The sequence below is a fragment of the Micromys minutus genome, assembly GCF_963924665.1.
Source record: "Micromys minutus genome assembly, chromosome: 3".
In the NCBI taxonomy this organism is placed as follows: domain Eukaryota; kingdom Metazoa; phylum Chordata; class Mammalia; order Rodentia; family Muridae; genus Micromys; species Micromys minutus.
The window spans coordinates 25,114,059-25,140,818 of NC_137972.1; the positions used below are offsets into that span (position 1 = coordinate 25,114,059).

Sequence of the window (26,760 nt, forward strand, 5' to 3'; positions counted from 1 at the left end):
CTAACCCATCATAACTCTTTTCTTCTCAGAAGGCAGAGGTGGAGAGGTGGTTTGGTGAGATCTCAGAGGATTGAACTGGGTACAACAGGGAGCAGAAGGGAAATGGTGGTCACTGCTCAATGTAAAGATAAAAAGGTCAGCTTACCATTTGTTACCCTCACGGTTGATAGACACGTGGAAGGCAAACATTTGTTTGCCCTGAGAGGTTATGAGCTAATCAGGGTTATCAACACTGAGTGGTTTCCTGTGCCTGGGAGAGCACACAAGAGGAGGTAGTTTCTTGGTCCCCAGAACAGCAGAATAATGCTCCCAGAAGTCATAGTTGTTTTGTTTTTAATCTCAGTGCCAGGTGTGGGATCGCTTCCTTTTGAGTTGTGGGCCTGAGTAGCTTTCTAAACAATACATGCTGTTGCCATTGCTTTGATTGCCAGTGGTGAGCTGAACTAAGAACTGCTGCTCAAGATACCACCCGCTTTAGTTACAGGGCACGGAAGTCAACCCGGAACTAAGTTGGAAGTTCCCTCCGTGATGCTAACTTTCCTAGTGCAGAAAGGTACTGAGCAGGTTGGTAGGAAAGAAAGACTCAGCCTTGGCCCACCAATGGACCCAGAATTCTATAATACTATCCTGCCAGGCAAGAGATGCCCACTGATCCAGTAGGCTATCTGAGAGATAACCAACCGCTTTCTCAGGGGAGAACAGTAGGGGGAGAAGGAGTGGAGAGGAAAAGAAGGAGAAGGAAGAGTAGAGGAGGGAGAGGAGGAAGAGGAAGAGAAAGACTGTTGAATACTCAGTCTTCATCCCAGCCCAGGAAACATCACATAAGAAGGAAAAACTGGAAAATGTAATAACCAGAGCACTGAAAGAAGTGCTATGAAATCCAGCCCACTAGGTACCACAATCAACAACACACCGCAGCTGAGGGTACCCACACAAGACCCACATGAGATGGAGCCCCATCCCATCCTGGGAGCTATTGGGGGGGTTGGGGTACCACTTTCTTCAGTAGTGTAACCCCTGGTAAGTTGTCCGTGCTCCAGCTTCTCACCCAAGCACATATAAATAGTCCAACTGAAACACAGCCAGTAAAAAAGAAATAAAACAAGACATGGAAAAAGAGGAGGTGAGCTATTTGGTGAGAGGAAGGGATTTAGAGAGAGGAGCAGGAGGATAAGAAGGGGCAGTGGGAGTGGCTACTCACTATATATATGCATGTTAAAAATAATGAAGAGGCAGCATCTTTTGCTTTTTCCTCCTAGGTTCTGTGATACACTCACACTGGATTCCACAGTGCAATTCTTTAGGCCAAGAGGAGGCCTATTTCCATTCCAGCACACATAGCTACAAGGTCAGGGGCCAGGTCAATTAACTTGGGTTCTCTGACCAACCTGGGGCTCCAGCTAAATCTTCCCCAAACACACTTAATGCAACTCCACAGATCCCCTTCCAAGCTCAGCATTTAAGGGGGTGGAAATGTTTCCCCATGCTGTTCTGCATGGCTTGCTGAGTTTTCAGTGTGTCCTTCTCAGAGTCTTCCTGCCTTCTGCAAAGTCAATGTAGGCTATCAGTTGGGGCAGAAGGTGTGGGGACAGCAGGCTGTGATGTTCCTACCTCTCTCTGGTCAGAAGGCACTCTTTGATCTGGGTTTGCTTCCCAAACTGTTTGCCATGTAGAACAGAAACAGATGGGAGCCAAGGGGATTTCGACATATTTCCTGATGTGTTCAGAGGCTAGGATTGGGTGAAGTTCAGGTTGTACAACTGCAGGACAGACTTGGACTTATTATTACAGTAAATCTTCCTACCCCTGCAAAGTTGAGTTCGTTACATACCTGGTGTATGCTCCCAGTAAGCCTGTGACACCATTGTCCAGGACAGGAACCTGGGAGAAGTTATGTGGCTGAAGAGGAAGAGAGTGGATATTAAAACCCATCTGCCTTTCACAAACTATGTATTATTTTCCATGATTCAATTCTACCCCCAACTTCAGAATTAACAAACAAACAAAAAAAAAAAATGACAAGTGGCAGGGTGGGTGAGTGTTATACCCAAGCCACAGGCGCCTGGCTGCTTCAAGATGGGGAGAGGGCCTGAACCAGGCAAGGTGGCATTGATCCATCCAGCAGGCAATTAGGGATGAGTAGGGCTTCCCAGTGAGATGCACTGACTGATAAGGTGTCCGCTCCAAGGACCATGCTGTGAAGTGTATCCCCCAGTGAAGTGCATCCCCCAGCTAGCACAGGCTGCAGGAGATGCAGAGGAAGCTCCCTGAGAGAAAGGAGGGCGGAGAGGGATTTCTGTCTATGCTATGCTTGAGCTTCAGGTGAGCTACTATGTCCCCCTCTGCCTCTGTTCCCGTTTCTGTATGATGAGACTGATGGTAATAACCCATGGACGTTGGGTGAAGAATGAAAGAGGTGCACGTCTGAGAGAGCACACTGCTGAGAAGGAAGAGCGAGAGAATCCAAATCCATCTGCCTTCACAGAACCCGTATCCTTTCCATCCGGACAGCATTACCCTCTCAGCAGTGAAGCTGCTCTCTACCTGCTCCACACTTCATTAGATCTTCTTCCGAGTGTATCACACTCATGATCACACACGTAAACTTAGAGGAATTGCCATCCTCTTCCAGATTCTCTATGTTAGAGTCCATTGTTATAAGTACCAGAGGTAATCAGGTCAAAGGGGAGAGGCTTCTTTGTTGCTCGCTCCTTTCTTTCTTTCTTTCTTTCTTTCTTTCTTTCTTTCTTTCTTTCTTTATTTCTTTCTTTCTTTCATTCTTTCTTTCTTCCTTCCTTCCTATCTTTTCTTTCTTTCTTTCTCTCTTTTTCTTTCTCCCTCTCTCATTCTTCCTTCTCTCCTTCCTTCCTTCTTTCTTTCTCCCTCTTTCTTTCTCTCTTTCTTCATTCTCTTCTTCCTTCCTTCTTTTCTCCTTTCCTTTCTTCCTTCTTTCTGTCTTTCTTTCTCCCTCCCCTCTCCCTCCCTTCCTCCCTCTCTCCCCCCCCCTCTTTCTTTCTGTGTTAGGTCCCTCTTACCTCAGCTTCCCGAGTGCTGGGATGACAAGTGTGACCTACACTCTTCTTCTATATTCCTTAATCAGAAGTTTCTATCCATGATTGATTGGCTCTTGTCTCTGGCCTCATTTGGCACATCATGATGGGAACACATGGTCAAAAAAGCCACACCTCAATATAAGACAAAGAAAGAGGAGGAGCCAAAGTTCTAACCCCTCTTTCATAGGCATGCCCCTAAGCGAGCTAATTTCTTTCCCCAGGCCCCATTTCTAAAATGTCCTACTACCTCGCAGTGGTGCCATAGGCTGAGCTTTGAACAACACTGGGAACTCAGGATGGCTTCGAACTCCAAGCTGTTATTCTCCACATATATGATACATATGTGGTGTGGAGCAAGAGGAGCAGAGGCTAAGAAATGGAGACTGGGGTTTGGGTGTTTTTGTTGGTTTTTTTAGGGTTTTTTTCTTTATTTGTTTAAATTTTAAATTTTAGTTATTGCCTTTGATTTTTTGTTTTGTTTTTGTTTTGTTTTGGTTTTTTTTTTTTTTTTTTTTTTTTTTTTTGGCTGTAAAACTTTTAAAAAGCCAGTAATCGCCTTTGAGCCTCGTTTAACACTTATGAAAACCAGAAGTGGGACAGAGCATGGCTCACCGAGAAGCGAAGGACTATGAACGCATCTCACTCCCATGGTCCCTTTACTCTATGATGGGTTTATGTGAACTCAAGTCATCACGCCCATTTTATAGGAGACAGAACTGATTGAGCCTTGAGAGGAAATAAAGATGCTGACTAGGACCAATGACCTTTTCATCACATGCCAGTCAAGCAAGCGCCCACAGAGAGCAGAGCCAGCCACTCCCAGGAAAGGCTGCCTGCTTCAGTCTCCCAAAGCTGACAGCCGCATTAGTTCTAACTCAGCCAACAGAATCCTCATTAAGCTGTGTGATCCGGAAGTTCTGGTTGTGTTTCGGGGGAGAGGGATTAGCTGATGTTTTCTCCAGAGGCTGGAGACTAAGAGAGATGACCCCTGGTCACCCATTCTAGCTGTCTAGCATCCATCAGATCTTCTGAGCTGAAGCAGATGTTGCCAATGTCTCCGCCACAGCTGCATCTGCTGGCCTACAGCCAAATGACCCCAGGTGAGAATCCCAGGGTCTCCTGTGCTATCATGAGAATACTTATTTTCAGATGGTGCCCTGTGGGTGGGCTGGCTGGCCACAGGGATAGGAAGGGACATATGGTTGATACTCAGTTAGTGGACCAGGACAACCAAAAAGCATATAGTCTTTACCCATCTAAGCTGTTACAATACCCCTGTTGCACTATCTTATTACTGCGGAACTATTACTTTTAATATGCACATTTGTTGCTTTTCGATTGTTTGGTTAAAATACCCTGACAAAAGCAACTTAAGGAAGAAGGGTTTATATTGTCTCTGTTTAAAGACATAGTTCATCTTTAGCAGGGAAGTCAAGACGACAGAACCTTGAGGCAAGGTCCCCGGTTCACGTGCAGGAAACGGGGAGTGCTGGGGGGCAGTGGTTGGTTTGCTTTCTCTGTTTATTCAGCCCAGGACCCCAGTCTGGTGCTGCTGAAATTCAACCAACCTAATGGAGATAATCCCTCACAGGCAATATTTGAAACATCTCATTGCCAGTCACGCATGCACATCTCTTCGCTGACTCTAAATCCAATCAAGTTCACAGTTAACATTAAGCAACACGGCATGTAGTATCACAGCAGAGAGGGCGCCTAGAAATGACCTGTTCTACAATCTCATTCTTTAAATTAGTTCTCTTGGCATCTCATATAATCTGTACCATGTTCACCCCACTCCAACCTCTCCCAGGTCCACCCCTCCCCTACCTATCCACCTTTTTGTATCCGCTCACCTCCCCCTCTTATACCCGTCAGATTCCATTCAAACTGCTCAGATGTGGGGCATTCCACTGCAGCATGGTCATCTTATAAGGAGATGCAATCTTAGGGAAAATTGTTTCTTCATCTCCCAGCAGTTATCAATTGCTGATAGCTTCTTGGCTAGCGGTGAGACTTCATGCCAGTCTCCTCTCTCCATGTTGGGATTTTGTCTGGCTGCAGCTTTCATTGGTCCTGTGCATGCAGTCATCTCCTGTAAGGTCGTGTGTGCAACTGCCCTCTGCATCCACAAAACTGTTTAGCTGTAGTCATCTGTCACCCTGCCTTACTCTATTTCTGCTCCTCCTCTGCAAAAATTCCTGAGCCTTAGGAGGAGGGAATATGATATAGATGTCCCATTTAGGACTGGGAATTCCACAGTACAGACATGGAAAATTAGAGCTTTTTTGCACATTAACCAATTGTGGACTCTCTGAGTTAATCACCATTTACTGCAAACAGAAGCTTCTCTGATAAGAGGAGAAGCGATAATCTATAGATATAACAATAACTCATTAAATGTTGATTAAATACTATGTCTATTAAACAGAATACTAGTGATGGGTTCTCTCCTAGGGCCTATGACCTATCTAGTCAAATATTCTTGATTTTGAAATATCTTATTGTCAATTATATATATGTGTGTGTGTGTGTGTGTGTGTGTAAAATATAAAGTATATGTTTCTGTGAATGTAATATATGTGATACCTATACATATACGTGTGATATGTATATATTTGCACACATAATTTATTCGAATATGATTATCATTTTACTTTTCTTACTTTCTTATCTATTCATTTTGCCACCCTGGAGATGAAGTCCAGGGCTTCTTGCATTGTTTGCAAGGTGATCAACATTTAAATACACTTCCTGTCCCTAAAATGCTATTTTAGAGAGTGAGACATCCAGTGCACAGTTTGGAGTGCCATTTCATACAGCTGCATTCTTATCCACAACCAAAAGAGATTGTTTATTTTCTTTTGTCTTTTCATCTCAGCAGCTTTTACTACCTCATAATGTTATTGAACGTATTATTTGAGCATCTTTTGTGCCCAAAGCCTTGGACCCGGGCAGGATGGAGTAATAAGTAGGTACCCATATTCATGAGACATTCATAAAGAGTTTACTGTCTCACAGGGGGAGACAGCACCACAATTAACTGTGCAGCAGAGAGAACAGTGACAGCCAAGGAGAGCTAGAGACAACATGAGAATCCCCAGGAAGAAGGGGCATTGAAAGCTACCCATGGATGGCAAAGGGGCTTTGGTGTGGATTTGAACATGTAAGGATTTGAGATAAGAAAGATCACTTTAGACAGAGTAGGAAACACTGGGAAGGTAGAAGAGGTGGTTGACTTTGGGAAAGAGTAAATGGTCCAATTTGGTTGGAACCAGTTGGACCATTTGGATGGAATCATTAGGAGAAAGGCTAGACTTCTACAGCACTGAATGAGAAGTCTGAAGTAAGGCAGAGAAAGACAGAAAGCAGCAGAACATCCAGGAGCCACCATTCACAGCATGGAAGGGAATCCCAAGTTCATAACGAAGCTGTTCTTCCAGGATTCCTCACTCCTCACAGTATCTAGGAAAGCTGAACATTAGATTCTAAAGCCTTGAGATCCAGTTCCCACAGCGCTGCCTTGACTGTGAAAGTCAACATGACCTTCAAACTCAAATGTTATGTCCAGGATGAGCATATGGCTCAGTGAGAGAGCACTTGCCAAGTGTGCAACAGACCCTGGCTTCTACTCCTGGTACTGTAAACAAACAAACAAACAAACAAACAAACAAGTGGGTGATAGTATCCTAAGAAGAGCTAATACTCCTTCACCTGCCCCACTCAGAGCATGAAGATGGAGGTGTGCTTCATATCCTTGACAGGGCTCATTGCCCATTAGACCAGGTGTGTCCACTTAGGGAGCATCCAAATCATCAGGGAATGTAACTAACATGTAGGTCTGAGTTTTACGAAATAATACATTGCCCATGAGCCAAGACCCGAGACTGTACTTGCCATTCTGCTACTGACCATCAGAAAAACATATCTAGTATTGCACATATGTTTAAAAACACTTTTCAGGATAGCAGCTCAAAGTTATGTATGGTTTCTGAAAAAGCCTAGCAGAGTAGGTGGTCCTACCATCACCTTGACAGTCTGGTTGAAGAACCATTAAGGGTGTAATGATGGAGCAAATTAAAGCAGAATGCATGAGTTTCTCTGGGGTAAGAATACACAGCGTGGCATGGGGTAGGTGCAGGGTAGAGAGGCAGTATGTTGAACTCACTGGAATGTACCATCAAGCGCAAGTGAAGAGAGAACTAGGTGTGCTGTTCAGTATTTTGTCGACTTGACAAAAAAAACCTACAGTTATCTGTGAAGAAGGAACCTCAGTTGAGAAAATGTCTCCATTAGACTGGCCTGTAGGCAGGTCTGTGAGACATCTTCTTGATTAATCATTGATGTGGGAGGACCCAGCCCAATGTCAGTAGTGCTGCCTGTGGGCAGGTAGCCCTAGCTTATATAAGAAAACAGGTAGAGCAAGCTACAGAGAGCCAATCATCAAACAGTATCGCTCGGTGGCCTTTGCTTCTTTCTTGCCTCCAGGTTCCTGCCTCACTTCCTTTCACAATATACTATAACTGTAGAATGAACTAAACCCTTTTCTCCACATGCTGTGTGTGGTCCTGATGCTTAGCTCATCAATATAAAGCAAACTAGGACAGTAGTAAGGGAAGACCTCCAGAAATTGAAGCATCCTCTTTGAATGGGCTGACAAATGTCAACACTACCAGGACCAGAGACACAGGTCCATGCTGTCTCGTGACAGCCAGAGGAGTTCATTCGCTGTCTTAGGGAATGCAACTCAAATAAACTGATCCTTGGTTAGACTGCAGAAAAGAATTTCAAGGCAAACCAGTATGAGGCAGAGCTGGAGTTCACTGAAACACAAGCAGAAAACCAAACCAAAAAAAAAAAAGCCCTAAGATGCTCCGGGAAAGAATAGAATACACCCAAGAGAGAGCATGGGTGTGGTGAGAGAGCCTGGGTGGGGACTTCTTAGGGGAAGGTTACATTTTACTAAATGACATTTTTTCTAAGATTCTAAGCACAATGACTAAGAGAAAGAGACATTTTCTCTGGGGAAAGAAGACATACTCAAGTGTGGGCATGGGCTTCTAAAGAGAAGCCTGCAGTGGAAAGCAACTATCTCCCTCTAACGTTTTGTCTGAGATACCGTGACTCTGCTATCGTGTCTAGAGTAATCATTAGAGTTAAGTAGTTGTTTTCCACAACAGAAGTCATAATTGTCTTAAAATTAACTATATAGACCATGCTGGTAACTCTCAAGCTACATTTTTTTTTTTTGGTAAGTGAAATTATGGGGTGGCTCTGGAAGTATCTTAGATGGGGTTATAATCTGGAAAGGGTGACCCAGGAGTCACTGGAACTGCACCAGGGTTTTGGAAGATACTTTTTAACTGTAGAAGGGATTTCTGACAAGATTTCTACAAATTTTCAAATTTCTATCTGGAAAGAGAACAGCCTTTATGAAACTCCAACTCCTTGGGTTGGAGTCCGTGATTCTCAGTTGACTAAAAGCTTCAACAGGGTTCCTAGGTGAGGAGTTCCTTTCACCCCTCACGTTCTATCTTCCTATCCCGCATCATGGTTACTACCCTGAAATGCACACAATAGGACTCCATAACATGGAGCATAGTAGGATCACTCTGAGCACCACTGGGCTATGAGCCGAACACTTTAAACTCGCACACACTGGAAGAGATGACACAGAGATCAGCCCTTAGTAGGAAAGATGAATCAGCTCTAGAGTGAGCGGTCATCATCCTAGACTTGACCTACCAAAGATCAAAGCAAAGCCGGCCCCCAAGGGACGTACCTATCGCTACGACAACAGACAGCGCTCTTAAAGGAGAAATAACAAAATAAGGACTTAGTGAAGTCACAATCAAAATGTAAAAAAATTTACAACATATGTAAAAGGACAGGAAAAGAAAAACCTAAAATAAGAGAAAATGACCACAGCAGAGAAAGAAATTGGAAAGAACATTAAAAAACAGAAATAGATGAAATTTATACTCTCGAATCTTCAGAATGTAACATAGAAAATTTAAAAAACTGGGAAAATGACACCAGAGACTCAATGACCTATAGAGAAACATCAGCCAATCTAGACAGGTTATGTTTGCTCTCACTGATGCTTAAAACTTCTGCAATATGTGTCTGCTGGGAATCCCAGCCAGTACAAATTTCATTTTAGATATTACATTCCTCGGGGGCGGGGGGAACACTGTTTAGAAATTCCATTTAGTTATTTTTTAAAATCACATTTCTTGCTCCAGTGTGTTCATATATATCTTTAAACCCTTCAACATATTTAGAGCAGCTGTCTCCAGACCGCGCCTGTGAATTCCACTCCCCATCACTCACTGTGTTCCTGCTTTTCTTCTTTGAAGCTATGACAGGACTAAAAATGGTCATAGACTTCTTGTCGAAAGGATGCAAGCCAAGGACCCGGGAACTGCACTTGTTAGTACTGAAAGAAAATAAAAGTCTGCCTAGAACTAAACCCAGAGGAAAGAAGCCCCAGCGAGGAGACAAACTGGAGGCCTCAGCGCTGCTGCTGGGAACCAAAGGAAGTAACACCCACCATTGCAAAGTTTCATCTAGAGTAAAACCTGCATTTCAAACAATCCAGAATCCCAATTCTAGATTGTTACTCTGGACAAAGCCTGCCCTTTACTAACGATTGCAGCTTATTTGTCACACTCATTATTTGTCACACTCAGAGCAGACAAATACTGACAGCCATGTTTTATTACTACCCAGCCCATCTTCCCTGGGCAGGGAACCCAGTGAACTTTTCTCTCTTAAAATAAGAGCACAGCTCCTCTGTTCTCATGTAATGCATGTAATGTTCATGCCTGGGTGACCTGTGATTTGGAGCCTTTCTTCTTTTTCTGAGTGTTAAAAGTTAATGGATACATTTGCAGATGCTGAACTGTGACTTTATGTGTGCATTGTGCTTTACGGTGACAGTTATGTGCGTTTGTGTGGTTTCTTTTCTTTTTTCTTTTTCTTTAGGAAACATAATGGGTCTGAGGAAAATAATAAAAAGGCTTTTGATTATGTATTATTTTATAACAAGAAAGTGTGTAACCAATAAAAGACTGAAGTGAACTCAGAGAGAGGGAGAGAGAGAGAACCAAAAGCTGTCTTGGGGCTCAGCTTCAGAACAAGTGAGTCATTTGTCAGTTTGCACCTGCCCCCCCCAAACCATCAACAGCATCAGCAAGTAGATGAAGAAAAAATCTACGTGTGTTGTTGACACCACCCTGAAATAAAAAGATATTAATGATGCTTGTAAAAGAATGGATGGATCACAGGCACATCAGACACAAGCGAGTATACATTATGTGACTTCGTTAATATTAAATTCCGCAGCAGGTGAAACTGATGTGTGTTTAGGGGAAACAGACGAGTGCTTAGCTGGGGCTGGGGACAAGAAGTTGAACAGAGAGGATGTATGCTTATTACATATGGCAGTTTTGTTTGTAGTGATGACTGGTTGGTTGTTTACTGTCAAAATCCACGGAGCTGGGTAGTCAGAATGAGTACAGATTGTTTCTTGTGAATTAAAACTTCAAATGCCCTGAGACCTCATTTTAGAGAAAGTCCAGCACTAGCAGCCTTCCTACCTTAATTTTCCTTCTGGCTGACCTACTATAGTGCTGCGTTCAGTGGGTGTTACATATGTAAATACTGTAGAAATGAACAGATAAGTCCACGTGGATTCATGTCTCTGAGCTTCCGGGAAACCCTCCCCTCCTCAAATGTTAATTCTTCCAAGGAGCATTTCCAGATCCCCAGACTGGTGACTCCCAGAACACTCTGGTCACAACTCTGTCTTGCTGCCACCTTTCAAAATTAAGTATTAAGTCTTTTGACCACTGCTTTAAGTTACAAGAAGCCAACAAATCCATCCTGATAGGTTGTATTATACCACCTCCTAGTCCAGCGTTTACTAATTGCACGCTTCCTACATGTCAAACAGAATGGTCGCTTTAGAAGGTTCTGGAAGCCTCAAAGGCCCTGTTCTATTTAGTTTCTGTTCCTGTTAGAGCGGTCCGAAGAGCCATGAGATCTCATTTCTAGAGAAAGTTCCTGCATGAGCAGCTTTCCTGCCTTAATTTACCCCTGCCAGGGCTAAGCAACAGACACAGGCGTTGTTTTGTAGGGTCTCTTAACTGTTCACGGACATCCCACAAAACAAATTGTTGAGCATCAAAAAGGCAGGTGTGTCTTCTTAGAAGGTCTTAAAAATGGGCCCTGCCTCTAGGAAAATGTGTTTGCGACCTTTTCGAGCTGGGTGCCTATATTTCTCTCTTTGTGCCAGCATCCGTTTATTTTTCCTCTTTCTCTGGCGGCTTCCTTTTTGTCTTAGTTCCGTAGCACTTTCCCAGCGCTTCTACTTGGGCTGGCTCTTCCTTCTTCCCCGGTAGAACTGATCTCCATCCTGGGTTCTCAAAGAGTATCAACCCAGCCTCTTCCCCTTTGCTCCCCCGCCCCCGCCTCCCTGGTGCCCCCGCGGGAAGCAGAGTTCCTCACGAAACCCAGGGGTGGGAGGTGGGCCCTGGCGCCGGTCCGCCCCTCGGTGCGTGTGCGACTGCCTGTGTGGCGGTGACGCGCAGGCGACGGCGGGAAGGGGAGGGAGAGAGAAGAAGGGAGGCCACCGACCGCCAGAGCTGCTGGGCTGCTGGGCTTCTGCGCGCTCACGCTCCCCGCCGCCCGCCTAGGCGCTGGCAGGGCGCAGGCGGCGGCGGGCGGCATGGAGAGCCTGCTGGAGAACCCGGTGCGCGCCGTGCTCTACCTCAAGGAGCTCACGGCCATCGTGCAGAACCAGCAAAGCCTCATCCATACCCAGCGCCAGCGTATCGATGAGCTGGAGCGGCGTCTAGACGAGCTGAGCGCGGAGAACCGCAGCCTGTGGGAACACCAGCAGCTGCTGCAAGCCCAGCCTCCGCCTGGGCTGGTTCCCCCGCTGTCTGCCCCACTGCCAGTTCCTGCAGCCACTGCTCCGGCCGCCGCTGCGGCCCAGGAACCGCTTCAGGACCACGGACAGCTCATAGCAGCCACGCCGGACCCGCCGCTTCAGCACCACGGACAGCCCCTGGCGCAGCCCCAGCCGGCTCCCAGCAGCAGGGTTCAGACTCCCCAGCACCAGGTGCTATCTGGGGCCATAGCTGACAAGGAGAAGGAGCGTCCCTCGAGTTGTACTGCCGCGGGAGCCCTCCTTCAGCACGCATCCCCCGCCGCCCTAGGCAAGGGCGTCCTGAGCAGGAGACCCGAGTGAGTGGGGACGAGGAGGTGGGAGAAGCAAGTGGGTGTGAGGAAATAGGGGGAAATCTGAGTGAAGGAGTGAAGGACTGGAGTACTGGGAAGTGAAGCAGGCAAAAATGCCTTGGTTAAAAATGTGTCAAGGAGAGTCCCGCAAAGGAGGGCTTGAGATCCGTGTTGGAAGGTTTGTGGTGGCTGAAATGACAGGAATGAGCTTTAACTGGTTGTGGATATTGTTAACTTCCAGGAATTAAAGGAGATAAAATTGGGAGGAAGTTGGGGAGCAAAAATTAAGCCAAAGCAGGGGACCATTGAAGGATTTAAGCTAGGAAAAAATTCGGAATGGAGTTTGCATAGTACAACTGTTTAAATTAAGAGTGAGATGCCAAGACAGGCTTGATCAGGTTTAAAAGCTTTATAGAAGCTGGGGTCCAGCAGCAAGGATTAGAGTGGGTAGGATAAATCAAAGGACTGGAGAAATGTGAACAGGCAGGGGAGCTGGATACAGGAAGATGAATAGTGGGAGACAGCGCTGCCCAGGGGAAGGAGCTGTCTCTTTATCTGATGCAGTGGTAGTCAAAGCCAGGAGTGGCTCACTTGGGGAAGCTTTCTCCCTTCTGACCCAAGTGAACATCTTTACTCTGAGTCCCTCCAGTGCCAAATCCAGGCTTCACAGAAACAACCCTCCAGACTCCTGGATGTTTCTGATACAGCTTGAGGACTCACCTGGCTGGAGCTCTCCACTGACTCAGAAGCTTGTCTGGGTTCAGATCATGGGAAGAGAACAATAGGTCGGAGACAGCTGGAAAGCAGTATCTTGAATGTCGTGCCTCTATAAATCTCTGTTGTGGCCTTCTTATGGCGAGCCCTATTCCCTTTTGGTTATTAGGAAACCTCATCTTGGATTCCAGGAGAATGTTAATTGTCCCCACGCAGAGTCTTTGGGCCTCGAGATTTTATTTGTGAGGTCCATGGTATAAGAACGTGGGAGGAGGAGATGAAGGGGCTAGAACATTTTCTCCTCTGTATTAGGAGAGCTTAGTGATTCTGTCAGTGTTGCTTCCTTTGTGACAAGTGAGGGAAGAACAGCCCTGTGGCAATCAGTACCTGGTCAGCACAGCCTTGATGATGTGATGCTACAGGAGAGGGAGGGGCAACTGAGGGGGAACCAAGTACCTCATCTCTACTCACACCTGCTTTATGTCTGGAAGGCACTAGTGAAGACTGGCTTCATTACTTAAAAGCTCACCTCTTCTCTGCCCCCTACCTCACTTTCCTCTCCCATCTAGGTGGAGTTAGAAAGATGGGCCAGGCATGTTTGATTACAGGGTAGGTTTGGCCAGAAGCACAAGAGCTCAGGGGTGAAGAACTAGGATGACCTGGCTTGGTAGACCTGAAGCATCTGATTCAAGACCCATGAAAATCTGTGGCCTATACATCTTTCCGTTTTATACCTGTCTTTTTTCCTCTGGCCTGAAAACCAGAGAGTTGGGTTTTCCTCAATGCCTACATCTCAGCTAAAGGCAACATTCTTCCAAGATATTATATGGCCTTTCCCCACAACAGAGAGAACAATTCTTCCTGGGGGCAGATGTAGACTGGCACTTAGAATTCTTCACTTAAATTCTCTCCTCACGATATCTGGTGTCCTCTTTCTCTCCTATTACAGCCTCAGTATCTTTGCAACTTGTTGGGAAGCTGTGATTGATAGGAGCCGATGTCAGATCTTGTTCTTAGAGGACTTCTCTTTGGCCCCCAAAGGGTCCTAGAGAGATGATGTCATCTATCCAAATGCTCCTGCTAGGAGTCCAGAGGTTGAGGAACCGTCTGGAATCCTTTCCAGACTCTCATGTCAATACCATGTGACATCCTTGTCGATCTGTCTTCTCTACCCTGTTTCTGCTTTCCCATGGAGCAAAAATAAGCAACCAGCGTGGCAGAAGGCAGTGGAAGCTTCTGGGAACATTTTACGAGGAAACTTGTGTCAGGCACTAAGGGGTTCACCATACCATTGACTTCTCCAGAGTCTCCAGCCTTTCCCCTTCTCCCAAGGCCTAGATGCCCAGAAACAACAAGAGTGAGACCATAGTTACCTCACTTCCCTGAAATTTTCTTCCTTTCTTTGTGAAGTAAAGTACACAGATGTCCAGAGACCCCATTGAAAACTGTTCCTCCCCCATTTTTGCCTGACTTCAACCGACGTTTCCCCATAGAACTCAGGAATGAATCACTGTAGCTCATTAACTATGTAGCTCACTCTGTCCTCTCCCCATGGCCTCATGGATGCTTATTCTTTGTGCATAACATATTCCACAGGGCTGGGCTAGATGGAGCCGGAAGCAGAGAGAGACCTCCATGTATAGGGTGAGGGAAGGGGAAGGGACCAGAACCAGCAGTTATGCTCTGAGCCCTACCTGGTCTCTACTCCATGCTTCTGCCACGTCCTGCTCTGCTGTGCAGAGGGAGAAGAAATGGAAGAGGTAAATATTCAGATCACAAAAAAAAAAAAAATATTCAGATCACAAGTGTTCTGCAAAGCTTTGCTTATTCCCCCTCTGTTCTCACCAGAAGGAGAATGTGGATCTATGTAGGTGACTACAGATGGGTAAAAGGTTCAAGTTGTCAGACACTATTAGATACCATCTACACACACACACACACACACACACACACACACACACACACACACAACCAACCACATAGTCTATTCTCTCCTAAAGTCCACTTCTTGCCCAACACTGAGAAGGAGTTCAGTGGTTCAGGAGCTCAGGATCTGGGAAATGATGGACCATTCAGTGATCATCTGATGGGTATTAATGTGTAGCCTGGCCTCTCTCCCTCCTTCAGCTTGGGGACACACAAAGGGGTTGGCCTTGGGATCAAGGCTAAGAAAGCAGCAGTGTGGAGACAGGAGAGAACAGCCATGTTGCAGAAACCCTAGGGGTGAGCATCCTTTCTCTGCCTGCTTCCCACTCCTGCTAACACAACACCCCTCTCCCCGTTTATGCTATTTAGTGGAATCAGCAAACAGAGCTTCTTCCTCTTTGTTTTTTTTTTTTTTTTTACAATCAAGGCCTATGGAATTATTATCTTCTTCCTGACTGGAGCTAGGTCTCAGCCTGACGTGGAAAAGACCTCTTGCCATGGAAGCATATGGCCCTGTGCTACCTTTGTGACCGTAGCTTCTATTACAGCATCCTTGCCCACATGCCCAATCACGTTCTCAGTTGGGATCCCAGGGCTTGCCTGTGTCTCCAGTCCTAGAGGCAGGTAATTATTCACATTGAGGTAAGGTCTGGGCATTGTGCTTCAAATTCATCTTTTTCTCCAAGCTCCCTGACTTCATATGAAAGTCCAAGTGCCCTGAGTACTTACTGTGGCTTTGTCTTTTCCTCTCTCAGCCTCCTGGAACACCCTTCCCTTCATTACTTTCTTCCCTTCTCTCTTCTCCCCCCTTCTTGAATGTTCTTTGTCTTCCTCCCTTTTTCCTCTGTTCACCCTTTTTTCTCTTAAAGGAGATCGTGCCCATGGCTTTATACATGCTAAGCACACGTTTTAGTCTCGAGCCCCCACCTCCAGCACCATATGAAACACACTGTCAGTCATTTCTAAAGCTCCTTAGTATCATGGTGCCTAGGGCGTGGGGACAGCTCAATGATTTATGCATATTCCTTTTAGCCTGAGTTGTCTAGAATGCTGATTGGAGAAAATATCTCTACTGTTGAGTGAGGGTGATCTTCCTGAAGGTAGCAAGTATCTGGCTGGCTCACCCTGAAAGCTCTCCAGAGTGTGGAGTTCTATCCGTGAGCTAAATGTATCAGGTGTTTGGTCCATTTAAAAGCTTGAATTCTGTGCTGTGGGAAAACAGGAAGCAAGTGGTCCTTACATGACATATAACGAGACACATCTAGAAATGCGAGAAATGTTTAAGCAAGTGTAAGCATACTGCAGCTGCCTAGAGCTGTCTTCCCTCTGAATATTACAGAGTAAAAATACTGGGCATATGCAGAAATTTGGAACCAGATGGAAGGGTTTCTTGACTAGAGGTGAGGGTTTATGTCAGAAAACAGTTAAGAGCCAAAGATAGCCAGAAAGGAAACTGTCTATCAGATTCAGTCCTGGGATACATCTGTGTTACATGCAGACATCACTCCTTTCTCTGACAGAGCACTGCTGCCTGAACCATGTCAGTGGGCAGGGGCAGTCTCAGCATGTCTTGAGTCTAGACACACTTTGTTGCCAAAGCCCACTCCTTTGTCTAACCACACCCTGTCCATCTTCTGCCATCAACAGACAGAGGATTCTGAGCAAACTAGTTAGAAAGTGGGGTATGAGGAAGGTTCACACGAGGAGGGAGTGAAACCCTTTCCTCATTCCTGGAAGCTGGTACAGAGCAGATCTTTATAAAATTTGCATGGACCTTTGCAAAGCTCCAGACTGACCCTCCTTCTGCCCTTCAATCCAGAAACAAACAGCAAAACCCCACAGTTTTCAAGACTCAAGCCATCTCCCACCCCATGCCTCATGTCTTCCTTCTCGCCCCCATCTCTTCCCATATTGTGCGGGCAACACCACAGGGCCCCACAGAGCCATCCTGGCACAGGTCCCTCTTGGCCCCAACCCAAGAAAGAGGCACAGCAGTTGGTACTGCTGATTCAGCAAGTCTCTGTGCAGCCTGAATACCAAAGGTTGCTTCCTGGGAAGGTGAGAGAGAGAGAGTGGGCTAGGGATGGGTGGGGAGGGAAAAAGAGGGGTTGTGACATGAAAAAAAAAAAAAGAGCAAACTAGGACCCATAGCTGGGACCTAGGTCTAAAAGGAAACTCAACTCTTGAATTTAAACCCCACTTATTAGGAAGCCAGAACAATCCCCCTACACAGGGGTCCACGCATAAACTTTGTGGCCCAGGACACAGCAAGGCATCAGCTTCATAAAAGATTCTGGGGACACTCTTTACACTGGCAGGTTCTCAACCAGGAGAGCTCTGGCAGGCTTCCAAGCTCAGGACACTGCAGCAACTTTCTGCTTCTCTCTGGAAAAGCACCAAGTACTGGTCTCTATAGGAGCTGCAAAGGGCTCTCTCATGTGTGCAGGAAAGAGACAGCTGGGCTTCACTGCTGGTTCTGAAAGCTTTCATGAAAAGAAGCAGACAAGAGTGTGCTGAGGAGACAAGCTGGGGCTCTCAGCTGGAAAGCCAGGGAACCATGAAGCCCAGAACACTTAGGGTCCAGGTGTCTGAGAATCTGGGATCTCAGATGCACACAAAGTCAGGAGCCCAGTCTCATTGCTGGGGTACCTCACCTCATCCCACTTTCTTCTTTCAGTCCTTAAGAACTCCGAACTATCACTCACACAGCACTATTCTGGGCTTTTATTAAGCACTTAATACAGCACAGTATTTCAGTGTATAAAGACCAAGGAAGGATAAAGGCATCATCTACTCTCACATAACATCAATAGACCAGAATCCACACTCAGGTTCCTTCTGGTCTATTAGGTCACCTCTGGACATGTGTCCCCTTGTTCAAATTTTATTCCTCTACCACCAGGCAACACAAACCCAGAGTATTTCAGAGCTGTGAGTATCGGCTCGACCTTGTCAAGCAGCCTGGCAGGACAAAGCCACTGTGGCCTGTGATCTCTATGAGATGTGACAATTTCACAGCTTGAAAATGCATCTCATGCCAGCTGCAAGCTCTCCTGCAGCACTTTAAAACTGTCTGCCCTTCTCTCAAGATATCAGAGGCATGTGGGTTGTCACCATGCCCTCTGGTGAGAAGAAGGAACTCTGCCATCTTTCCTAAAATGGGAAGAAGCCACAGTCTCCTCAAGGAAAAGGCAAAGTGACCTGCCAGGGAGAACAGTGACCTGTGAGGATAGAACCTGGGAGATTCCTTCCACGTTCCGAAAAAAGCAGGACCAGTGAGTCCTTTCTGCAGACTGTGCCTACTGGGGATGGAAGGTAGACCTTCTCCCTGGAACCCCCACGGGGTGGAGAGAAAGCAGGGAGATACCACAAAGACAAGAGGCCCTTATGATGCTAAATGATGCGAGGGAACTGTGGGGACCCTACTCTCTCCTGTCAGACCTAAAGGAGACTTCTCTCAGATATTTTTCTTAAATGAGGTACTCCTAGAAAAAAGAAAACACATAAAAGATTCTCAGATTTTCTCACAAGTACCTGTGGCTACAAAGCTCCTAATGCCAAGTGTTTGTGTGTGTGTGTGTGTGTGTGTGTGTGTGTGTGTGTGTGTGTGTTTGTATGTATGTCTGTGTTGTGTGTGTTTGTATGTCTGTGTTGTGTGTGTGTGTGTGTGTGTGTGTGTGTGTGTGTGTGTGTGTGTTGGGATTCTGGGTGCTCTGGGAACACACTGTTTTTGTTGTTCTTCTTTGCTGGGATCAGGAGGGTTATGTAACTAAGGCCAATGCTGTGCTGCTGTGTGGTACCTGTCTCCCCTCCCCCCCCTCCGGGCAGGCTGCTATAAACAGAGGGTACTCAGAGTCCCTTCCCCAGGAAGGCCCCTTGCTCTGTGCTGCCATCAGGTTATTTCCAGAGCTACAAGGACTAGAGGACTTCATGGAGTCCTCTGGGGAATAAAGCAAATGTCATCACTAGAGGATGCTTGAAGGCCACCTGGTCCAGGTCTGCTCCACAAAGGAGAAAAATGAAAGTCAGGGAGAAGTGTCTAGCACTTCCAAACTAGTTAGTCACAGGACTGGGTTTAGAGCTTACTCTTTCTTTTTTTCACTAATTTATTTATTAATTAACCTTACATCCCAATTGTCACCTTCTTCATCTCCTGCAAGTCCCACCTCTGTAAATTCCATCCCCCCACTACCTTCTCCCTTAACTCTTAACCCTCTGGCTTTTCATGGTGACAGATTAGAAGAACCCATCTGGATGGTCCCATGGTGCTCAGAAACAAACTTGTAGCTACTTCCTGGGGGCTCAGAGGGCTGTGGAAGGTCCACGGCTGCTCTCCAGAATCTCTTCCCTCATGCCTCAGTTCCACAGAGACTGTTTTGAAGGTTTCCAGGTTATATCTCCTTTGTTAAAATGCCCCTTCTAGGTCAGGATAAAAAACATCCACACAGCTTTATCAGTCTTTTCCGCTTGCACGAAGAAGTGTGTTTGTGGACAATTCCCAAGGCAGTACTAGTCTGAGTGGAAGCAACATGAAGGCATTGGTTGCCTGAAGGTCAGGGCAGGAGGCTCAGAGGCATAAAGGGACTTAAAGAGTTTGCTGAGGACCTAAGCATCTCCTTGTCTTCTATACTGTGTCCTAAGAGTTGGGACCGCTTGAGGGGAGGAGGGAGGGCACAAAGCTCACTCCCAAGGGTGATTCTGTTATATGTGGGCTATAGAGAACAGCCTCCTCTGTGAGGTCATCTTTGGAAGGACTGGAGAAGCATCAGGGTGCTGGGAAAGCTCTTGCTCTTTCTAAGGATCTCGAGATAATGTTTGGGGTGGTAAAATGTCCGATGACCACGTGAGACATGGCTACAGAGCAGGAAGTATGGACTAGCAGCAAACGGGTTGATTGACGGTCTGTGAAACCAAAGATGTGGGAGACAAGAGCGCTGAGTACCCGATGAAAGGATGTATGTTTTTTAAAAACTTGCCAGTCTGTAGAGACAAGAGGGTTTTTGGCTACTGGAGTGGACGGAGGAAGAGCTGACCAGAAGACAAACCCCTCTCCCCATAGTTCACAGTTATCCAGAGAGCACTGAGCTTCTTTTCCCTCATCTGAGCATGTGCAAAGAGCAGATCTGGGGGCTCAGCACTCCAGGCTGGTATGGAAATGAGGTGTACAGTAGACAGCACTTGTCCGTCTGTGATGGATCCCACTGTTCCTGTCTATGAGCAAGAGGAGTTCACCTCTCCCTTCATTCCGGGCCTCTGACTAGTCTCCCAGCCCAGGAAACGCACCAATAAGCAAGCATAAGAAAAGATGCTAATGAATGTCTTAGTCACACACATACCCGTGGAGGGTGAAAGAGCAATCGAAAATGTCTACAGGATGGAGTCCTGAAGTAGGCCTTATCTCTGAAAGTAGAGAAAGACAGGGATGTGACTCATGGTAGATAGCACACAGGAAGCTCTAGGTTCCATTCTTCACCCCCGGGAGGAGGGAGGGAGGCAGAGGAGAAACAGAGTTGGAAGATGAAGTGAGGGTTCACCATTCTGTCTGGGACACAATAGGAACCCTCTAGTCCTGCTCCTCAGCCAGGAAGTCCTTGAAGCATCTCTTAGGCCATGTTAAGGTACCGACGGAGAGTGGTGGACATGCACCTAGTGTGTGTGTGTGTGTGTGTGTGTGTGTGTGTGTGTGTGTGTGTGTATGAGGCTAGGTGAATGTGTTACTGAACAGGGCTTGAAGGTGTACCCAGGGCTATGCTGGCCTAGCAGTGAGGCAGCTGCCATCTCCCTATCCACCCCAGTCCCCAAGTGAGTCCTGTCTGGTCAACTCAGTACCATCAGAAAGCTATCTTTATAGTAAGTCTCCTCCCTTTCTCTCCTCCCCCCACCAGCTAGCTGGTTCTTTCTCACCTCACCTCTGTAAATCCTCTGTAAAACTGGTCCTCCACACCCATCCCCCTGTCACTGGTATTCTATCTGGGAAAGGCTGGACTCCTAGACACACCCCCACCCCGGAAGAGTAAAGCTCTGGGAGGCAGGCCCCCTAGAAAGTGGGCGGTGCTGCAGGTGAGCTGCCTTCGGGAGTTCTCTGTATAGAGACGCAGAGCCCCAATGTTACCTACAGGGAAATACACTAGAGAGAAACCTGTATGATGTTCTCCGCAGACTCTCCCCATTTTCCCTGTGACCAGGGACTGGCACTCACTGGATGCCCCCTCTTTTGACTTGCAGCTCAAACCAGTCCCCAGCTTCCAACAGTCAGGAATGCACTCCAGTCCCATCCCGGGCACAGGCAGGGAACTCCACAATTTCCTCCCTGATGAATGAATGGTTCCAATCTACCACAATTTTCAATCAGTCAGTCCTAAAATTTAACACAATGATTATTTAAAAACAACAGAAACAAAAAACTCTGCGAAGCATTTGGGAATTGTTTAGTTAGGTCTAGTATCAGGATTTCCCTTGCAGAGCTACTGCATACAAGAGGCCCTGCCCAGCAGCTTTGACTATTGACACCGCCACCACCACCACACCAACTCCGAACTCCCACCCCCAGGACTTCCGGAGGCAGGTACAGGCAGTGGGACTGACAGCACTGTCCTTTTACACAACTGCATTCTGACCCTACAGCCAAGATGCCAGTCCTCCCTCACAGACCCAGGTACAGCCTTGCCGCAAACCCTCCCCTTTGCCTGGGCCGTGATTTCTGTCTTACTTCACTGGGCCAATCATTTCCTCCCTTGGCCTGTACTGTACCTTCAACTCACCAAGAATAACGAAGGAGGGCCTTTAATGGGAAAGACAGACACTTCAAGGCAAGAGCCTGGGAAGGTAGCCCGACTAAATGCTCTCCCCGCCCCCTCTCTCTCTCTCCTTCCCTCCCTCCCTCCCTCCCTCCCTCCCTCCCTCCCTCCCTCCCTCCCTCCCTCCCTCCCTCCCTCCCTCCCTCCTCTCTCTCTCTCTCTCTCTCTCTCTCTCTCTCTCTCTCTCTCTCTCTCTCTCTCTTCAGAGTAGGGGAACTGTGGCTGGTGAACCTCCGCAGTGGAATGAAGGGGAATCCCTAAGAGGCTTCCAGAGCAAAGAACCCCGTTCATTTCCATTGGGTCCCCTGTGGCCATCAAAGCTTAAACCTAAAGAGCTGCAGGAGGGGGCTTTGCAGCCAGCCAGTCGGCCTCCGGTGCCTAGAGACTCAGCCCCCTCCCCCACTACTTGCCAGACCCCCATAGGCTGCTTGGTCTCCAAGCCACAGGCAAATCCAGGAAAGCCCTTCCTCCTCCACCCACTCCAGGGACTCCCGGCTGGGGGCGAGAGCTTGGGGGAGGCCGGGCCTGGGAGTGTGGGCGTCTGGCTTGCTGACAACAGCACAGGATCTCCCGGCCCACACGCCCCCTCTGCGCGCCAGCGTCACGCTCCCTCGCGGGGGCGGGCACCCCAGGCTCGGGGAAGCCGCGCGCCCCCACCGCCCCGCGCGCCCGCTGCTGAGTCACGCGCGTGGGGAAGAACCGGATCCCCCCTACACACTGCGCCCCTTGCCGGGCCCTCAACTGCCCCGAGGTCCCTCCATACTTTACTAAGGCCCCAGGCTTGCCAGCCAGCCTTCTCTCCCTCCCCCACCAACCTCCACATCCCACACTTGCTCTCCATCCGTTCATAAACCTCCACCACTGCATGGTGGCCTGCACCTCCTCAGAATTGGCAGTAGGTGTGGGGGCAGGGTCGTCTGGTGCTCAGAGTGCCCTTGCCTAGCCTTGAAGTCTAGCGTAGGTCGGCCTAGGGATTCTCTTCGGAGAATGGGAAGTAAAGGCAGGTACAGGGTCTTGGGTGAAGATGGTTTTGCCAAAGTTGAGATTTCTCCTCAGCAGCTCAGCATTCTCATTCATTCGTTCGTTCATTCATTCATTCATTCTCTCTCTCATCCTTTTCCCCTCCCCCTCACCTTTCTCCCTCACCTCTCTCTCTCTCTCTCTCTCTCTCTCTCTCTCTCTCTCTCTCTCTCTCTCTCTCACACACACACACACACACACACACACACACACACACAGAGTCTTCTTGTGCCCAACACTCCTGCAGGAGAATCCCAGCCTTCATGCTATACGGTGGAACTGCAGTCCTAGAATCCCAAAGGGCCTCCTGGCTGGAGCTAAAATGTTAGGTGATTTGGGTTCAGGATCGAGTTCGAATCCTGACTTGGTGATTGTGACCACTGACTATGGGTACTGCCCTGGTATTTTGCTCTGAGCAGGGGATGGTGATTAGACTGGCAGGCCAACCATGGACCTACTGAGAACTCCCAATGTGGTGCTGGTACTTCCTGTTAACTGGGGACACTTCCAGTGACAAAAACATAGAAAGGAAGTGCTTTTGGGGGAGTACCTTGCTTGTCCACATCCTGAATAATCGAGAAGGCTCAGAACAGGGCTCTCCCCTCCCTCTTATATTTGACAGCCCCTCAAATATCTGAGGACAGTTTGTTTCATCCCCACCTCACCCCTCATTTCACACCATCACCCTCTTCTCTCAGACTGACTGCATCCTAGAATTTCCTCCCACGCTTGCCTTTGAGATGACTTTGCCTTGCCCCAGTCATGCCCCAGCACAGAACAAGAATAGAGCCTGAAGGCAAGAGGGCACATGGTCACATAGCTTGGGCACAAGCAGGCCCTCCTCAGGCTCTGTTCCAATGCCACAGAGTCTGGGAACTGCTAAGCTTGGGTGGTGGGCCTGAGAACCCACTAACCTTCCCAGCTCTTGACGGCAGACAAGACCACCAACCACACTCAAGTGTCAGGGTGCTCTAGCTCTGGGCTTTTGGCCACCTCTACTTGTGCAAGGTACTTTGCCCTCCCCTCCAATGTTTGGACTTTTCATACAGCCCTGCTAAATTACATTCCATCAGTCTAGTTATGTCCTTTAATTGCTTTTAATTTGTTTTTTTTAAATACATAGTACATTGATGTCATTTTTTTTTAGAAATTGAGAAGGATATACAGTTTGATGGAGTATCTTCCCCACCACTTCACCTTACGCCCACCTTACAGCATCTGGTATGAGCAATTTTCTCATACATACATACTTCTTTTTACACAGATTGTAGTAACTAGCTGCTGTTCTGTACTCCCCCCCCCCCATTTGCTATCAGTAGCTTCTGAGTTCATTGCACAGCCATGAATCTTAGCTCCTCAGAGCCTGCTGGTCATTTTGGAAGGCAAATTTTGGACAGCTTGCCTCTGTGTGGTCATTTGTCGTATGCTTTCCTGTTAGCAAGAGAGGTGAAAGACAGGCAGCCGTTATTGAGGGCCTCCATTTGAAATGCCCCGCCTCATCTCTTATGCTATGAACATTGGTAAGTTGCAGTTGAAGATCCAGGGAGACTTGGTTTCTTGGGTGAAAAGAAAACTCTGGTTTAGCATGCTTTTGTTCATTGGGGCTCTCTTTGCTCTCAAGGTTGGAGAAGTACCCCAAATAAAATGAGGAAAACTCACACTGTATCTGGTGAGTTAGCTGCTCTAGAGAAAGGGCAAGTAGAGAAGACTAAAATTAAGAAATGTGGGACATGAACAGATGTTGGGAAGTTCCCACAGGTAAGGTAATCTTTACACAAAGAGCTAGAGAAAGGAGGTAGCTTCTTGGGGTACAACCAGACCAGAGCCTACGCATGCAAAGAGCATAGCCTGAGGCAAAATCAGAGAGCTTGGTGGCTGTCTTAGTTCTGGTACTGTGATATAAATACCCTGGCAAAAGCAACTTAGAAGAGAAAGAGTTTATTTTAGCTCGGGCTTTCGGGTTACATTCCATCCTTGTGGGAAATCTAGAGAGCAGGAAGCAGCTCTTCACACTACATCCATAGTCAAGGAGCAGACAGGAATGAATTAATACATTGTATCCATGTGCCAAGCTCACCTTGTCCAGTCTTACAGAGTTCAAGATCCTCTGCCTAGGGAATGGTGCCACCCAACAGTGTCCTTCCCCTTTCAATTAAGGACATCAAAATAATCCCTCACAGACCAGTCTGATTTAGACAATCTAGGTCTCACTGAAACTGCCTTCCCATGAGAACATAGACTGTACCAAGTTGACAAAAAAAAAAAAAAAAAGAAAAAGAAAAACATCGTCACAGGGAGGGTGAAAGGTGTAGCAGATCTGTTAAGAGATTCTCGACTAAGATTCTACTCTATTCCAGTCAGTTTTGGAAATGCATATGGACTTCCCAGGCCTTTAAGTGGCTGACAGACTTGCTGGAAGATAATATCCCTGCCTTTAGTGGGTCAAGGTCCCCTGTGGATGCATCCCCCACAAGATGCGGTGGAGCATTCTGCAGTGCCCAGTGCAGCCTACCTAATGAAGACCTCTGCCGACGATACCAGGGAATTAAGGCCTATCGTGAAGTGTTGAGAAAAATGGACCCATAGGATAATTTTGAGCAAAGAATCCTTATAGGGAACTTCGAATATTGAGAAGATATTGGAGAGAAGACAGAAACAGGGAAATTAGGTAGGAGGTTTGCAAGCATCCAAGAAGAGTGTGGCGGTAGTAAGAGGACTGAGGCAGTGGCAGTAAACGTGGTGCTGGGCTGTCCAGTGAGTAGATTAAAGACTAATCTAAAAAAGTAATTAGTGTGGTTTAGGTCAGGAGCTATTGTCTTACAGACCTGGCACACCCCTTGCAGCCAGCTCCTCTATAGGTGCTGTTGCTCATTTGACAGACCACCTCCTGTAGGCTGTGATCTTCACAATGGTCTCCCTGAGGAAGAAAAGGAATCACAGGCAACCAAAGTTGTAGGCACTAAAGTCAGTTAGATACTTACTATGTGGCATTGGATCCTCAGAAACCTGAAAAAAAAATCAAATCAAAATAAAACAAAACAAAACAAAACAAAAAAAAACAAAAAAAAAAAAAACAAAAGAACAACCTCACTTGCACTGGAGGAACTGAAAGCTCTTCAGACCCTGAAAGGGCTGGCTGCCTCTCTATAGTATTAGTAATTTCCCACTCTTTTACCCCAAATGACAATACAGCCCCGTGCCCTTCTTAAACCTCACCTTACAGCGTGCACCTGAGAGAGATGGAGGTTCGGAATGAGTTCAGTGGTGGAGCCAAGGTCATCAGAAGGGCAGGTGTTAAAATTCACTCAGGTGAAAGTTGAGAGGCCCAGCAGACTGTTGAGTGGGCCTCTGGGTGGTCTAGAAACAGAAACTTGAGTCAGCTTTTAAGTCTTTGAGACTAAGCAATACCATACTGGTAACTAAATAAGGGGGGTGGCTAAAGAGGACCTGGTGGGGGGCAGAATCCTGGCACACACCAGTGCTGGGAAGTGGGAAGGAGCCGAGATACCATTGCCAAATGTGGGTAAGAAAAGTTCCAAATGCCAGGAATTGCAGCAGAGGCTGTTGCTGCTGACATGGCCATGCCTAGTCAGAGAAGGAACTGACCAATGCCTTCAGCAATATTTAAGCAAACCTGACCTTGAAAGAGGGAGGGTGATGGCAAGGATAACTGGGGTGAGCTTAAGGGAGAAAGGAGAGGGGCTTAAGAGAAAAAGCAAACCCAATGTAACACACGGGCCTGATTTCATCTTGATTTAAATGAAGCAACTGGAAAGTGACATTTTTTTTAAGGCAACCAGGGAAATTTACATGCAGACAAGGTATTAGAGATTAGAGAATTACCATTAATTTAAGTAGGTGTGATAATGATACTGTTATTATATCTTTGAAAAGTTCTCACCTGTTAGAGATGCATGCTGAATAAGATGATGTTATTTCTGGGGTTTGTTTTAAGGGAAAAAAAATTACTGCACCAAAATACAGGGGTGAAGATTATCTAGCGGTGT

The 26,760-nt window shown here is 47.0% G+C and overlaps 1 protein-coding gene across 2 annotated transcripts in view; it reads left to right on the forward strand.

The window, feature by feature from the left end:
* Positions 1 to 11,781: 11,781 nt before the first annotated feature.
* Positions 11,782 to 26,760, forward strand: part of IQSEC3 (IQ motif and Sec7 domain ArfGEF 3) — a gene marked incomplete at both ends in the record, with an annotated part of 91,354 nt that continues 76,375 nt past the window's right edge. For both annotated transcript variants that reach the window (XM_080913662.1, XM_080913663.1), the window contains one exon: positions 11,782 to 12,302. In XM_080913662.1, coding sequence (XP_080769788.1) covers positions 11,782 to 12,302 — 521 coding nt within the window. The remainder of the gene's footprint in view (positions 12,303 to 26,760) is intronic.